Here is a 14579-nt window from a genome sequence, read left to right on the forward strand (position 1 = left end):
CAGGCTGGAGTGCAAGGGCACAATCTCGGCTCACTGCAACCTCTGCCTCCTGGGTTCAAGCAATCCTCCTGCCTCAGACTCCTCAGTAGTTGGAATTACAGGTGCCTACCACCACACCTGGCTAATTTTTTTTTTTTTCCATTTTTAGTAGAGATGGGGTTTCACCAGATGGGGTTTCACCATGTTGGCCAGGATGGTCTCGATCTCCTGACCTCATGATCCAGCCACCTGGGCCTCCCAAAGTGCTAGGATTACAGGTGTGAGCCACCGCACCCGGCCCCTTGAGGCTGCTTTTGCTCCTGGTGGAGAGTGGAGGGAAGCGGCTATGTGCACAGAGACCACTTGGCGCTCAAGGAAGCAAGGGAGAGAAAACCAAATTCCCAAATTCCCAGGGGTGAGAACTCACTCACCCCACAAAGGCAGGCATTAATCTCGCCATGAGGAATCCACCTCCAGACCACACAGCTCCTATTAGACCCCACATCCCAAGACCCGTCACACTGGAGCCTGAATCTCAACATGAAGTTTTGGTGAGAACAAACGGTATCCAAACCATAGCCGCCTGAAGGACTAGGCTGAGGCCGGGCATGGTGGCTCATGCCTGTAATCCCAGCACTTCGAGAGGCTGAGGCAGATGGAACACCTGAGGTCAGGAGTTCAAGACCAGCCTGGCAAACATGGTGAAGCCCTGTCTCTACTAAAAATACAAAAATTAGTTGGGCATGGTGGCACACACCTGTAACCTCAGCTACTCAGGAGGCTGAGGCAAAAGAATTGCTTGAACCTGGAAGGCAGAGGTTGCAGGGAGCCGAGATCGTGCCATTGCACTTCAGCCTGGGAGACAAAGCAAGCAAGATTCCATCTCAAAAAAAAAAAAAAAAAAAAAAAAAGCGGGCTGGGAGCTTGGGTGTTCTGGGTGAGGAGGGGCCCAGAGGAGGGGCCCAAAAACCAGAATCCTCAGTCCCTGGGGGAATAAGGATTGTGGGCAATACTGGAGGTCAATGTGAAGTGACTGCAGCCTGGCTGGAATGTTTTCCAGGCATCTCCAGCTTAATTTGGTCAAAACAGAATGACTGATTTCCGCTAAAAGACCCCCTTTCGACCACCTCAGTCACGGGACTGTCATTAACCAGCTGCCCCAGCTCTCAGCAAGTCCTGCTGACTCCTCTTTGAAGGCTCCTGGAGTGCCCCACCGTTCTCCACCTCCACAGCCCCGCTATCCTGCACCCCCAATCTAATCACGTCAGGCCCCTGCTTCCTGGCCTTGCACGGCTTCCATCCTGCTATGAATTCACCTAGAGGCCCTCGCGGGGCGCCAGGCCCCACGCCATGGGCCGCTTGCCTCTGCCCTCCCATCCCACCGCACTCCCCTCCTCGCCACGAGCAGGCTCCGCGCCTCTTCCTGCCTCTGCCTGCCACGGCGCCGGCCGCCCTGCACGCCGTCCATCCGGGGAGGCGACAGGAAAGGGTGACCCAGTGGCGGGACCTGCTGTTTACCCCAGGACCTCATCTCCTACGACCTTCTTGGGTCGACGACTCCATTTCCCTGGCACCTGTGGGAAAGAGAAGTCGCGAATTCTACTTTCTCGTCTGGGAACTCCATTTCCCACCAGCCCCCGGGGCCGCCGCGGTCAAAGCCTTTTCCGCACTCTCCACGAAAGTACGGGACCCGACTAAGATAAAGGCAAAGGCCGCCACGGAGTCTCGGGAGACTGCGACGCCCGGGAAACCTCGGGTTTGGCTCTCCCGTGGCCGGGGAGCCGCACAGCCTACCAGGAACTGCAGACAACCCTCCCGCGGAGGGGCGCAGGCTCCCTGCGTTGCGAGGCCCTTCAGGCTGGCAGGTGCCTCTGGCCAAGGACGGGACCTGGATCAAGGCCCGAAATTCCAAAGCACCGCACCCCTTTGGCGAGCTTAACAGTGAACACAGCGGGCGGGCGGGACTACAACTCCCGGCACGCCCCGGGGCTACAGGCGCCTCTCCCACCCGCGTGCTGGTCCCGGACCCTGCCGGGAGTTTTTTGGTTTTTAATTTAAGGAGTTCTTTGTCTTCAAAGGCCGGCGTGAGAGTGACATGGGGCCTCCCAATCCGCCATCGCACCCTTCTCGGGATCCACGAGCCCTTGTTCTTTGGGGACACCACGTATTCCCCAGTTGGAGGGCAAAAGGGCACTGGCCTTAGCCCAGGATTCAGGGGTACTCCACAAGTCAAGACTTCACCTTCAAAGAGGCAGTCCTCATATTTCTTTGGTTGTCAGGAATCCCAGGAAAGACGTTCAGAACACAGGTCCTCAGCCCTATCCTTGACACAAAATGTCCTCCAGAGGCGACTGATCCTTCAGGGACAGAGAAGCCTTGCCCACTTGGCCTATCTAAAGCTGCCCAGTCCACTTCGGGACACCCCATCAGCAAGGCCCTTCAACTAGCCGTGCCCAGCACATGGGCCACCTCCTCCCAACTCATCCTTCCCTCACCCTCCCTGAGGTGGTTGCATTTATAGTTCTTCCGGCTCCAGGCTGTCCTCAAAGTCCAGGCCCAGCTCACAACCTCATCAGCTTTATCTCCTGTCTCCTCAAAGACCTCAAGCCCAATGAAAGCAAAGACGGGAACCAGCTGACAGCTGTAGCTAACTGGCTGATGGCTGTCAAGAAACTTCTAGAATGAATGCTAGACCTTGACCCAGAACCTCTGCATCCATCCTGCTAAGAATTCCATCCCTGGCCAATTCTAACCTGACTCCCACCGTATTAATCTTCACCCTTTACTCCACTCCTGCTGGGCTCAGGATGAAACAGAACAGACCCACCGGGGACAGGCCCTGGGGCTGCACCAAGCAAGCACCCACAGAGACAGGCGGGTCCAGGCCGCTGTCCAGGGGGAACAGGCTGCCTCCACCAAGCACCTCAGCTCTGTCAACCCCAAGAAGTGAGGGGATCAGCAGGCTGAGTGGTTAAATAATTAATAAGATTACCAACAGTGTGTTAATTACAAAGAACAGAGAGGAGCTAGAGGTGGTGAATTTTCCAAACAGGGAACCAGGATTCACAGCCCCAAGGCCCAGGGGTCCGGCCACCCAGGTGGGGCAGCTCCGTAATAAATAATGGAGTTGGGGGTGGGGGGGTCAGGGCTGCTCCTGCTTCTTCTTGACTGAAATTCGCTTCTTTCTCGCTGCCAGCATCTCATAGAAGGGGTCCACACTCACAGCTGCCCTGTAGAAGGGAAGGGATCCCAGGATGAGGGCCAAGGAGTCCAGGCCCCCAGTCCCTCCTCCCTCACACCCATGAGTCCAAGCCCCAGGCCCTCCTCCCTCAGACCCAGGGGTCCAGGCCCCAGCCCCTCCTCCCTCAGACCCATGAGTCCAAGCCCCAGGCCCTCCTCCCTCAGACCCAGGGGTCCAGGCCCCAGCCCCTCCTCCCTCAGACCCATGAGTCCAAGCCCCAGGCCCTCCTCCCCCACACCGAGGGGTCCAGGCCCCAGCCCCTCCTCCCTCAGACCCATGAGTCCAAGCCCCAGGCCCTCCTCCCTCACACCGAGGGGTCCAGGCCCCAGCCCCTCCTCCTGCACACGCAGGGGTCCAGGCCCCAGCCCCTCCTCCCCCACACCGAGGGGTCCAGGCCCCCAGCCCCTCCTCCCGCACACGCAGGGGTCCAGGCCCCAGCCCCTCCTCCCCCACACCGAGGGGTCCAGGCCCCAGCCCCTCCTCCCCCACACCGAGGGGTCCAGGCCCCCAGCACCTCCTCCCCAACAGCGAGGGGTCCAGGCCCCCAGCCCCTCCTCCCTCACACCGAGGGGTCCAGGCCCCAGCCCCTCCTCCCTCACACCGAGGGGTCCAGGCTCACTCAATGGACTTGATCCACTCATCCTTCTCCTCCTGCGTGGGGGCTGAGATCCGGTACACCATGTGGTTCCCCTCCACCACCCGGCCGTCCGCCTCGGTTTTGCAGGCTTTGATGAGCTGCCCCTTGTTGTTGGGGATGTAAAGCTCAAAGCAGTTCTGCGGATGAGAGGGGAAGGGTGAAGGTGAGAGCCAGCCCTGGGCAGAGGTGGCCCGCCCTGGCAGGAAGGTGTACAGAGAGGGTCTCACCGGTTTCCGGGGGTCGTCCACCTCTCGGATGCTCAGATTCTCCAGGGGGATGATTCCTCGGGGCTCCTTGTCCTGAAGAAGCAAGTTGGATAGAACTCAGACTTCCAAATCCTCACTCCACTCGGCCTCTCTCAGCCCCACGAGTGCAGGCTCCCAGCCCCTCCTCCCAGGACCCCAGAGCCCAGCCCGGGTCACCCTCACCGTCGTGTACTCAAAGTAGTAGAGGCAGTTGTCTGTGAGGATAAACCAGCGCCGCTTCCACGTCTTCACCCGGCCCCCTGAAAGGGAAGGGGTGGGAGGGGGCCTGGGCTCAACGGAGGGGGACAGGGCCTCTGGGAGGTGGGAGGGGCGTAAGAAGCAAAGCAGGCGCGGGAAAGGCGGGGCTCCTGGGGCCTAGGACAAAGCTGCTGCGTGGGGGGAGACAGACAAGCAGGGACAGGCATGTTGGGGCTCCAGGAATCGTCCACCCCCAGCTTGGGGTTCCACTTTTCTAGGTTTGTCAGTCCCCTCCTGCTGTGGGCCGGAGGCCAGGGCAGCCCCCTCCCCTCTCTAGTGATGGGGGACAAGAACAGATCGTGTACCTACCTCCTGGGGCAGACAGCGAGAAAGCAGGCAGGACCAGGTGCAGGAGAAGGGAAGGCGGGAGAGCGGAGCACCCCAAGAGCCGCAGGCGACAGAAATAGGGTGGATGCGGGGTGGGATGTGCAGGGGGCAGGGCGGAGAGGCAAACACGGAGACAGAGAAATACGCAGAGGGAGGGGAGGGAGAGAGAGGGAAGAAAACCAGTTACATCCACATGAGGGGCGGATGGCCAGGGGGCCCCCCCTCCCGGAGAGGCCAAGGGCCCTGAGCCCCAGGTGGAAGCCTGGAAAACCCCTTGCATGGGCAGAGGGCCCCAGCCCACCCCCTAAAGTCTGTCCCAGGCCAGGAGGGTCCTCCCTTGACATGGTGAAAGTGCCTCTCCCCTGTAGGCGGGAGGAGGCAAAAACCCGTTTTTGGTCTGAGCTGGGTGTGGGGGCCCATCTCAGCTCCTGCACAAACTGGCTGTGTGACCTCAGGACACTCTCTTGGCCTCTCTGGACTCCAGCCTGGAGACTCACTTGGGCCCACACCTTCCTGTGGCAAAAGGACCCGCTTCTGGCTTCCTCATGGGCCCAGGGTTAAACAGTGAAAGTCACAATGGCTTTTATTAGCCACGAAGTAGGAACTGTGGTCGCCCATCTCCACTCCTGCACTACTACCTCTCTTTAACTGGCATAACGGGCACAGAGGCTTCTGGCCAGAAATGTCCCTGGGGCTGGGCAGCCTTAGATGGGGCCCAGAGCCAAAATGAGGAGCGAGCCCCAATTTCCTCATCTGGGAAATGGGAAAGGTTATGGGAGTGTTGTTTTTTTTTTTTTTGAGATGGAGTTTCGCTCTTGCCCAGGCTGGAGTGCAACGGCATGAACTTGGCTCACTGCAACCTCCATCTACCTCCCGGGTTCAAGCAATTCTCCTGCCTCAGCCTCCCAAGTAGCTGGGACTACAGGCGTGCACCACCACGCCCGGCTAATGTTTGTATTTTTGTAGAGACAGGGTTTCTCTATGTTGCCCAGGATGGTCTCGATCTCTTGACCTCCTGATCTGCCTGCCTTGGCCTCCCGAAGTGCTGGGATTAGTGGCGTGAGCCACCGCGCCCGGCACAGGAGCAGTTTTGAGGGAAGCAGTTCCTTGTGAGGCTGGCGTCTTCCTGCTTCTCCTTCTAGCCTGCTCACTGCCAGGGCACCTCCAGGACTCTCTTTCCCCCAGCACGGTCTGCCTCCCTTGGATCCAATACAGGGATGGGGACTGGGGTTGGCTGAACAGTGATTTGCATGTTGTATTTTTATTTGAGAGAGAGAGGGTCTTCTGCCGCCCAGGCTGCAGTGCAGCAGCACGATCACGACTCACTGCAGCCTTGACAATCCTCCTGCGCCACCAGGCCCGGCTTTTTATTTTTTTTTGTAGAGATGGTGGTCTCATTATATTGCCCAGGTTGGTCTCAAAGTCCTGGCCTCTAGCAATCCTCCTGTCTTGGCTTCCCAAAGTGCTGAAATTACTGGAGTGGGCCACTGCGCCCAGCCTGACTTGCATATTTTACGTTTACCAGAAAACCCTGGCATCTGCTGAGGTGGTGACGCCCTGGTTTAAGAGCACAGTTCAGGCCAGGTGCAGTGGCTCACACTTGTAATACCGGCACCTTGGGAGGCCGAGGTGGGCAGATCACAAGGTTAGGAGTTAAGAGACCAGTGTGACAAACATGGTAAAACCCCGTTTCTACTAAAAAAAAATACAAAAATTAGCCCAGCATGGTGGCGCATGCCTGTAATCCCAGCTACTCAGGACGCTGAGGCAGGAGAATCACTTGAACCTGGGAGGGAGAGGTTGCAGTGAGCTGAGATCGAGTCACTGCACACCAGCCTGGGGCAACAGAGCGAGAGTGGCTCTCAACCTCGCCTATACATTGGGAGCTCCTGGGGAGCTTTAACCATGACTGATGGCCCTCCTGCTCTGAGAGCCTGACTTCAGAAGTCTGTGGCCTGGCCACCGGAGTTTTCCAAGTGCCCAGGCGAGTCTCACGTGCAGCCAGGGCTGAGAACAACTCCAATCCTTGTGCTAGCTCCTCACCGCACTACCATCCTGTCTGATCCACACTAACCAACCGTGAATGCACCATTGCCACATGGCCACATGCTACGACGAAGACTCCCCTCTCCATCCCTGCTGGGCCTCCCAACTCATCTGCACCAGCCCTGGTTATTCACTCTGCAGCCAGGAGCCAGAATCTGGGATTGATTTCCTCGCTTGTTGGGTTCTTTTCTGCCTGTGGGTGGCGTTTCGGGAAGGATGGTGCCTGGGACAGCCAGGGCTCTAGACCTGATGCCTTGGAGGGCAGGGTCGGTCCTGCCTGGGATCCTGGGAATTCCTCAACTATTGCCAAGGGGAATAACAGGTTCCAGAGCTGGGTCTCCCTCAGGCTGGGTTAACGCAGTGGAGAGAAGCCAGAGTGAACTCTCCCCCACAAAGGGACAGCATCACCTGCCTCTCACTGCCTCCTCAGCCCAGCTCAGGGCCTGGCACAGAGGGCTCCGTGAACATCTGTGGATAAAGGGAAGGGGCTGGGAATTACTTCCTACAGGCCAGGCCCAGCGCACAGGACTGATTTTATTTTCAGCCCCATTTTTTGGGTGTGGAAAACTGAGGTTCAGAGAGGTCAAATCATTTGCCCCAGCAGATTTGTGCGGAAGCTGAGTCCAGGCCCAGGCCCGCTAACTTCCCCCGAGGAGGGACCAGCGGGGTCGGGAGGGCACGTACCCAGCTTCAGGAGCCAGCCCTCCCGGTCTGGGTTGAAGAAGGTGTGGGTCAGGTCGTTCCCGTCATCCTCAGGAATCTTGAAGGGCTCATTTCGGATGCTGTCATAGAGGTTCTGAGAAGCAAAGGCTGTATCAGCCACTCCAGGCCCCTAGGACCCCCCAGGGTTACTCAAGGTCGGGGGAGCAGTGAGACCTGGGGTGGGATGACTGATGGTGGGGAAGAGAGAGGGGTTGGGCTGGGGAGGGCGCAAGTAGAAGGCAGAGAAGTGGAGGGAGGCCGAGGTGGGAGAGGAAAGAAGAGATGCCCATGACGGGCGCGGTGGCTCAAGCCTGTAATCCCAGCACTTTGGGAGGCCGAGGTGGGTGGATCACGAGGTCAAGGGATCGAGACAATCCTGGTCAACATGGTGAAACCCCGTCTCTACTAAAAATACAAAAAAATTAGCTGGGCATGGTGGCGCGTGCCTGTAATCTCAGCTACTCAGGAGGCTGAGGCAGGAGAATTGTCTGAACCCAGGAGGCGGAGGTTGTGGTGAGCCGAGATCGCGCCATTGCACTCCAGCCTGGGTAACAAGAGCGAAACTCTGTCCCCCCACCAAAAAAAGAAGAGATGCCCAGGTGACAGGTGGAGAAGCCAGCGGCATCCTCAGAGAAACAGACAGATGGGGAATGAGGCCAACTGAGAGCCGGGAGGTGCGACAGGCAGAGACACAGAAAGACAGGCCAATAAAGTCAGGGCCAGTGCCTGAGACAGTCAAGAAGAGAAGCAGCAAGAGAGACGGGAAAGATCACGCACGAGCTGGCAAGACCACGCCATCTGGGGGGGTGAGGGCAGACACCAGCGACCCTGGGCAGACAGTTCAGGCACTAGGAGACCACAGGTGGGGTGGGGGTGTCTGTGGCAGGAAGAGGGACAGGACTGAGGGGCAGGGAATAGGGGCTGACCCTGAGCAGCTCCTCAGGCAGGTCCCCGCCCTCGTTGATGCCCCGGTTCATGGCCACAAAGCGCTCCAGGCCTGGCTTGTCGCGGACATTGGGGTTGTGGAGGCTGGTGTTGAGCATGATGACAGCGAAGGACAGCACGTAGCACGTGTCTGCATGGGACAGGGCAGGTGGTGACGACCCAGGCATGTCAGCCTCCAGCACCCCCCTCCCCAGGACCCAGGATTCCCGTCTCCCAGTCCCTTCCCTCCCTCAGACCTAGGAGCCCGGCCAGTCTCCTCTTTCCCAGGACCCAGGAGTCGGGCCGCACCTGTGGACTGGAAAACTCCAGGATTACACAGGCAGTATCGCTGGGCGAAGGCCTCCATCATCCGGTCAATTTTCTGGGCCTCTCCGGGGAGGCGAAAGCTCCATAGAAACTGCCTGGGTTGGGGAGGGGCCAGGAGTGAGTGCCAGGGCTGGCAGAAGCCCGTCCCCACTCTCGGTCCCTGGGTGAGGAACTGCTCCATGAGGAATCCCAAACTTCCGGCCTCAGCAGTTTGTTCAGGTCACATGATCCAATCTGACCAATGGGCACTGGCCACGGGAGTGTTGTGGATTGCTACAGAAATAGCCTCTTTCTGCTAAGTTTGCTAGACAGATCTGAGTTTGTTATCAGATAAAAGGGTCTGCAGAGTGCAATGGTGACACAGTGGTGAACACAAGAGACAGAGAAAGTTGACTTTCTGCCACTATTTTGGCTCCTGGATATAGCTATGCCTGAAGGAGGTCATAACCCTGGACTCTGACGGTATAGGATGCACTCAGTTCCCTAGTTTTTGTTTGTTTTTCTTTTTCTTTTTCTTTTTTTTTTTAAATGGGGTTTCACCATGATGGCCAGGCTGGTCTTGAACGCCTGACCTCAGGTGATCCACCCACCTCAGCCTTCCAAAGTTCTAGGATTACAGGCGTGACCCACCGAGCCCGGCCTGTTTCTGTGTTTTTCTTGAGTAAGGTCTGTTGCTTATGACTAGAAAAGCCCTGACAGGTACATTCCTGCCCTTCCAAACCCCTCCCCCTCACTCACCTGAGGGCCTGCACCAGATTGAGGTCGGTGAACTCATGCAGATCCACAAAAGCATGGAGTACTGCCAGGTTCAGCTCTTCCCTGGAAGGACGGGGTAGAAGTGGGCAGAAGTAGGGCCCCGAGGGAAGCCGTGCCCCCTCTTCAGCACCACAGCTGCCCTCTGCAGAGGGTGAAGCTTCCCGCTGGGCTCCCACACAGGCCTGGCCCTGGGGTGGGGGATGCTGAGAACACACTCTTGGGAGGAATACCTGCCTTGGGAACCCTGCTTAGGGCGGACCTTTGCACAGTTGGGAGAAATGCAGCAAGCACATATGCCACTGACCATCACCTCTCTCAAATGATCCCCACACTCCCCAGATGTCCAGACAGTCCCCACAGCCCCCAGACATCCAGAGATGCGTCCCACACACCCCAGATCTCTATAAATCCCTGATTCCCAGATGTCCACAGATGGCCTCCAATCATGATTCCAGTCCAGTCCCATGCACCCTAGGCTTCCAAATGATCCTCACAACTCCTAGGCGTCCACGAGGGCCCAACAGTCCCCACAGCTCCCAGCTGACCACACGGTGCCCATGCACAGCTGTGGTCCACCCATGGTTCTCATGCACCCATACTTGAGAGATGTTCTCCACTGCTCAGATATAAATGGATGCCTCTCCAGAGCCCCCTGCCCGGGGAATTCCAGAAGGTCCCTGCATCCCCAGATGCTCTCAGCTGGCCGCAGGCTCCCCAACCCCTGCGTCAGTCCATTCTGTTAGTCTGAAGGATGATCTGCCAGAGCCTCTCTGATGTCGCACCTGTGAGCTGCCAGTGTGAGGGCAGGAGTTGGGCACGGGGGGCGGGTGGGCGGGGCCCCATGGGAGCCGAGTGGTGGCCATACCTCTCCCCCAGGCAGTCCCCGATGGCGGTCTTGTTCAGCCCTTCGCCCTTGTACAGGAAGCGGGCGATCTCCTCGGGTGTGTTCTGCAGAAGTTCGTTCTCCACCAAAAACTGGATGCCCTGGTGGTGGGGACAACAAGGTCTCACTGCTGAGGGCCAGAAAGCCACCCCCCTCACCTCCCAGGGCATGTCGGCATCCATACCTACCCCCACCCTCTACAGACCAGGGCCAGCTTCATTTTCAGCCTTCTCACGGGTCCTTAAACAGCATTCTTCCCAACTCACAGCCTTTGCACCTCATGGCCCACCCTTTCTGCCTTCGCCTGGTTAACTGCAGCATCAACAACGGGGTCTGGCAAGGAACAGGCGCTCACTACATTTCCTTTCTTTTTTTTTTGGCAGTCTCACCCTATCTCCAAGCTGGAGTGCAACGGTGCCATTGCAGCTCACTGCAACTTCTGTTTTCCGGTTTCCAGCAATTCTGCCTCAGCCTCCCGAGTAGCTGGGACTACAGGCAGGCACCACTCATTTTTTTGTATTTTCAGTAGAGATGAGATTTCACCATGCTAGTCAAGATGGTCTTAATCTCTTGACCTAGTGATCCACCTGCCCTGGCCTCCCAAAGTGCCGGGATTACAGGCGTGAGCCACCGTGTCCGACCTTTTTTTTTTTTTTTTTTTTTGAGACCTGGTCTTGCTCTGTTGCACAGGCTGAAGTGCAGTGGCGTGATCACAGCTTACTGCAGCTTCGAACTGCTGGGCTCAAGGGATCCTCTCACTTCAGCCTCCTGAGAAGCTAGAACTATAGGCATGAATCAACGCACCTGGATAATTTATTTATTTATTTATTTTCTAGAGATGAGTTATCACTACGCTGCCCAGGCTGGTCTCAAATTCCTGCTTCAAGCAATCCTCCCGCCTCGGCATCTCAAAGCACTGGGATTACAGGCATAAGCCACTAAACCAGCCAAAAAACGTTTGCTGAATGACTGGAAAGGGTTCCAGTTGCTTCAGGAAACAATAACGTGACAACCTGTTAGCAGATGCACTCTCCAGGGCTGTGAACTCAGAGCCCAGGCTGGACTGAGGCTTCTCTGAGTCTCTGTGCTATGAAGACCTCTCTGTTACTGCCATATCTCACTCTGAATTGTGCTACTGGTGTTTGGGGAGTGCAGTGTAGCATCTGATTCTTTCGGTCTCCAGCATCATCCTAGACAGGATCAGGCTCTCGAGAGGCCTCGGAAAACGGGTGTTAAATGAGTATGTGAACAGGCTGGGCACCGTACCTCACGCCTCTAATGCCAGCACTTTGGGAAGCTGATGCAAGCAGTCACACGAGTTCAGGAGTTTGAAACCAGCCTGGCCAACATGATGAAACCCCCTCTCTACTAAAAATACAAAACTTAGCTGGGCATAGTGGCGGGAGCCTGTAAGCCTAGCCACTCGAAAGGCTGAGGCAGGAGGATTGCTTGAACCCAGGAGGCAGAGGTTGCAGTGAGCCAAGATCGCATCACTGCACTCCAGCCTGGGTGAAAGAGCAAGATAATGTCAAAAAAAAAAAAAAAGTAAGTGAACAAAAGACTTTCCTGAACCTGGTGAACACCCATTCATCCTTCAAACCCGACCTGAATGTCTCCTCCTCAAGGAAGCCCTCCCTGACTCTACCAGCCTGCCTCCTTCAAGATCCACTACCCTGATACCCCTCCGTCATGGCACCAGTCAACCCTCGTTTGTGCATGTCACTTTGTCCACAGCCCCTACAAGACTCGAGCTCATCTTAGGACTAGAAGAAGTGTGCCCATACAAGTAGACAGTGCAAGAGAACCCTCCCGGCAGGGGACGCAACTAGGGAGTCAGGAGGGCTGAAACACTTGCTAGTGTTGGGAGAACAAATGGACAGCCAGTCTCTGAATCCAGGGATTAGGGCCAAGTCTGTCCACCTAGAACAGAGCCGGAGCCATCATGCTTCTGGAACCCGGAGGTGCCAGAAGTTCCTGCCTGAACGTCTGCCCAGCTGATCCCAGTCCTGTGGCCCCAAGCACCTTCTTGGGGTCCATGTTGAACTTCTTCCTGCCCATTGCCATCTTCCGGTTCCGCTGCAAGGTCTTACTGCAGGAGCAGAGAGCAGGATAGGGGGTGGAAGGTCAACGCCTGGACATCCCTGGCCTCGGCCAACCCCACGGCCCCCAGGTTGTCTGCCCCAGCCCTCACCTGCCCTCGTTGGCCTCCAGCCCCTCCACCTCGCTCATGGCTTCGCTGAGCTCCTCCCGCAGGCGCTGAATCTCCACCAGCAGCTCCTGCTTCCGCCGCCGGATGTTCTCCAGCTCCATCCGCTCCTCCGGAGTCAGGTCTGGGGGTTCTGGGGGTCAGGGTCAAGGTTTAAAAGTCAGTGCTGGGCCGGGCGCTGTGGCTCAAGCCTGTAATCCCAGCACTTTGGGAGGCCGAGGCGGGTGGATCACGAGGTCAAGAGATCGAGACTATCCTGGTCAACATGGTGAAACCCCGTCTCTACTAAAAATACAAAAAATTAGCTGGGCATGGTGGCACGTGCCTGTAATCCCAGCTACTCAGGAGGCTGAGGCAGGAGAATTGCCTGAACCCAGGAGGCGGAGGTTGCGGTGAGCCGAGATCGCGCCATTGCACTCCAGCCTGGGTAACAAGAGCGAAACTCCGCCTCAAAAAAAAAAAAAAAAAAAAAAAGTCAGTGCTGGGGGCCGTGAGCCGGAATTCCTGCAGTCTGGGGGCGGAGAGAGCTCGGAAAGGACGCATAAGGGGCTTCCTATGTCTGGACCGAAGAACAGGCTGGGGGCCTGGATTCCAAACTCTCGAGTGCTGGGGCAGGAGTGGACTTGGGGCCCGGATTCCTGAGTCCGAGGGAGAAGGGGAATGGGTGCCTGAGCTCTTAGGTCTGAGGGAAGAAAGGGCTGGGAGGCGGAATTTCTAGGTCCATTACTTGGAAGGGGACTGAGGCCTTGGTTTTCTGACTCCATTCCTGGCGAGGTAGCAGCTGAGGACTTGGGTGTCCGGACTCCTGGGTCCATGAAAAGTCACTACAGCCAGGAGAGCTGATGACAGCTCGAGAGAGTTGGGAAGGTGGGGCGGGACATCGACAGCCCCCGCCCCCAAGATTTCTCCCCTCCCGGCAACCCGAGTGCCCCTCCCCGGCAGGCGCCGGGCTCGCCCGCCCCTCCAGCTGGAATGGTTCCGCCCCGGCCGCGCCTCCACCGCTCCATCCCGCCCCTCCCGCCGCCACCGGAAACAGGCTCAGCCCAAACAATGGCCTGGAACACCCCGCTCTCGGGTCCAGCCGGAAGCCCATCCAGCGCCCCACAAAAGCGGCGCGACGAGGCTACGACGGGACCCAACGCTTCTGGGCGGCGCGCGCCAGAAGGAAACGTTCGCAGCGGAACGTTCAGGAGAAAACGCTCTAGCAGCTCCCATCCGACCCCGCCCCTCCCCGACCTACCATAGACGCCGTCCTCCATGGCGGCTAGGAAGGCCCGCGGGGAGTCCGGGGCGGTCCCGCCGGTCGGGCCTGGATCCGCGTTGGCCCGCGGGCTCTGGTGAGCCCGCTCAAACGCCCCGGGAGCCACCGCCGCCTCCTCAGCGCCAGTCCTCAGCGCTGAAAAGACTCTCCCTTCGTCTCCCAACCGCCCCTTCAGTAGGGACCGCCCCTCTTTTTGACACCGTCCAATCCACAGTGGGCGCTTTCGTCCTCCCCGCCCTCGACACCAAAGGATCGTCCTCCAGGGCCAAGAGTCGCACAAAAAGCTGAGGGAGGTATGTCCGGCCGGAGGTAGACGGCCCACAGGACCAATCGGAGTGCAGGCAGGGCAGCAGGCCCCGCCTCCGAAACAACAGACAACCTTTGACAGGCTCGCTCTCCAATGAGAAGCCTCGGAAAAGTGTTGCGTGGAGGCGGAGCTACGCGGAACAGACATGACGGCGCCTGCTCAAAGGCCTTGGACACTGGGAGACTGGGTCAACCGAACCCCGCCTCCAGCAATGCGTTGCTAAGGGGTGGTACTTTGTTAGTCTTGTCGCCAGGGGGCGGGGCTACAACTGTGGCTTGTTTTGTAAGCCACGCCTCCTAGCAGCCCAGGCTGGCTTCTGACCGCAGAGGTTGCTATGCAACGGGGAGCCGCTTTGGGCCTCTTTTGCATTTCTTCCCCGGGTACTTTCCTCTCCTTTCAGTCCCTTCTAATCTTCAAACTCCTTACCATCATCTATGCCCTCCCAATTGCCCTCAGCCTCTTCAGAGCCATGGAGTGGTG

General features: G+C 57.8%; 1 protein-coding gene across 1 annotated transcript; it reads right to left on the reverse strand.

The window, feature by feature from the left end:
* Positions 1-2943: 2943 nt before the first annotated feature.
* On the reverse strand, positions 2944-14063 carry CYTH2 (cytohesin 2). The gene is made up of 12 exons (XM_003940310.4): positions 13772-14063; positions 12517-12664; positions 12348-12414; positions 10308-10426; positions 9425-9505; positions 8669-8781; positions 8362-8510; positions 7418-7529; positions 4286-4362; positions 4085-4156; positions 3840-3994; positions 2944-3209 (listed from the first exon to the last, which is right to left on the reverse strand). Exons 1-12 carry the CDS (start codon positions 13788-13790, stop codon positions 3122-3124), a joined length of 1200 nt encoding a protein of 399 aa, XP_003940359.2. The 5' UTR covers positions 13791-14063; the 3' UTR covers positions 2944-3121.
* Between the last annotated feature and the right edge of the window lie 516 nt (positions 14064-14579).

Source organism: Saimiri boliviensis, chromosome 14 (genome assembly GCF_048565385.1).
Source record: "Saimiri boliviensis isolate mSaiBol1 chromosome 14, mSaiBol1.pri, whole genome shotgun sequence".
In the NCBI taxonomy this organism is placed as follows: Eukaryota; Metazoa; Chordata; class Mammalia; order Primates; family Cebidae; genus Saimiri; species Saimiri boliviensis.

Coding starts and splice junctions, on each gene's coding strand:
- CYTH2 (XM_003940310.4), bottom strand. Junction 7,530..8,361: donor TGCCTGAGGAGCTGCTCAGG/GTCAGCCCCTAT, acceptor TTTGCTTCTCAG/AACCTCTATGACAGCATCCG. Junction 3,210..3,839: donor GAGTGGATCAAGTCCATTGA/GTGAGCCTGGAC, acceptor TCCCTTCTACAG/GGCAGCTGTGAGTGTGGACC.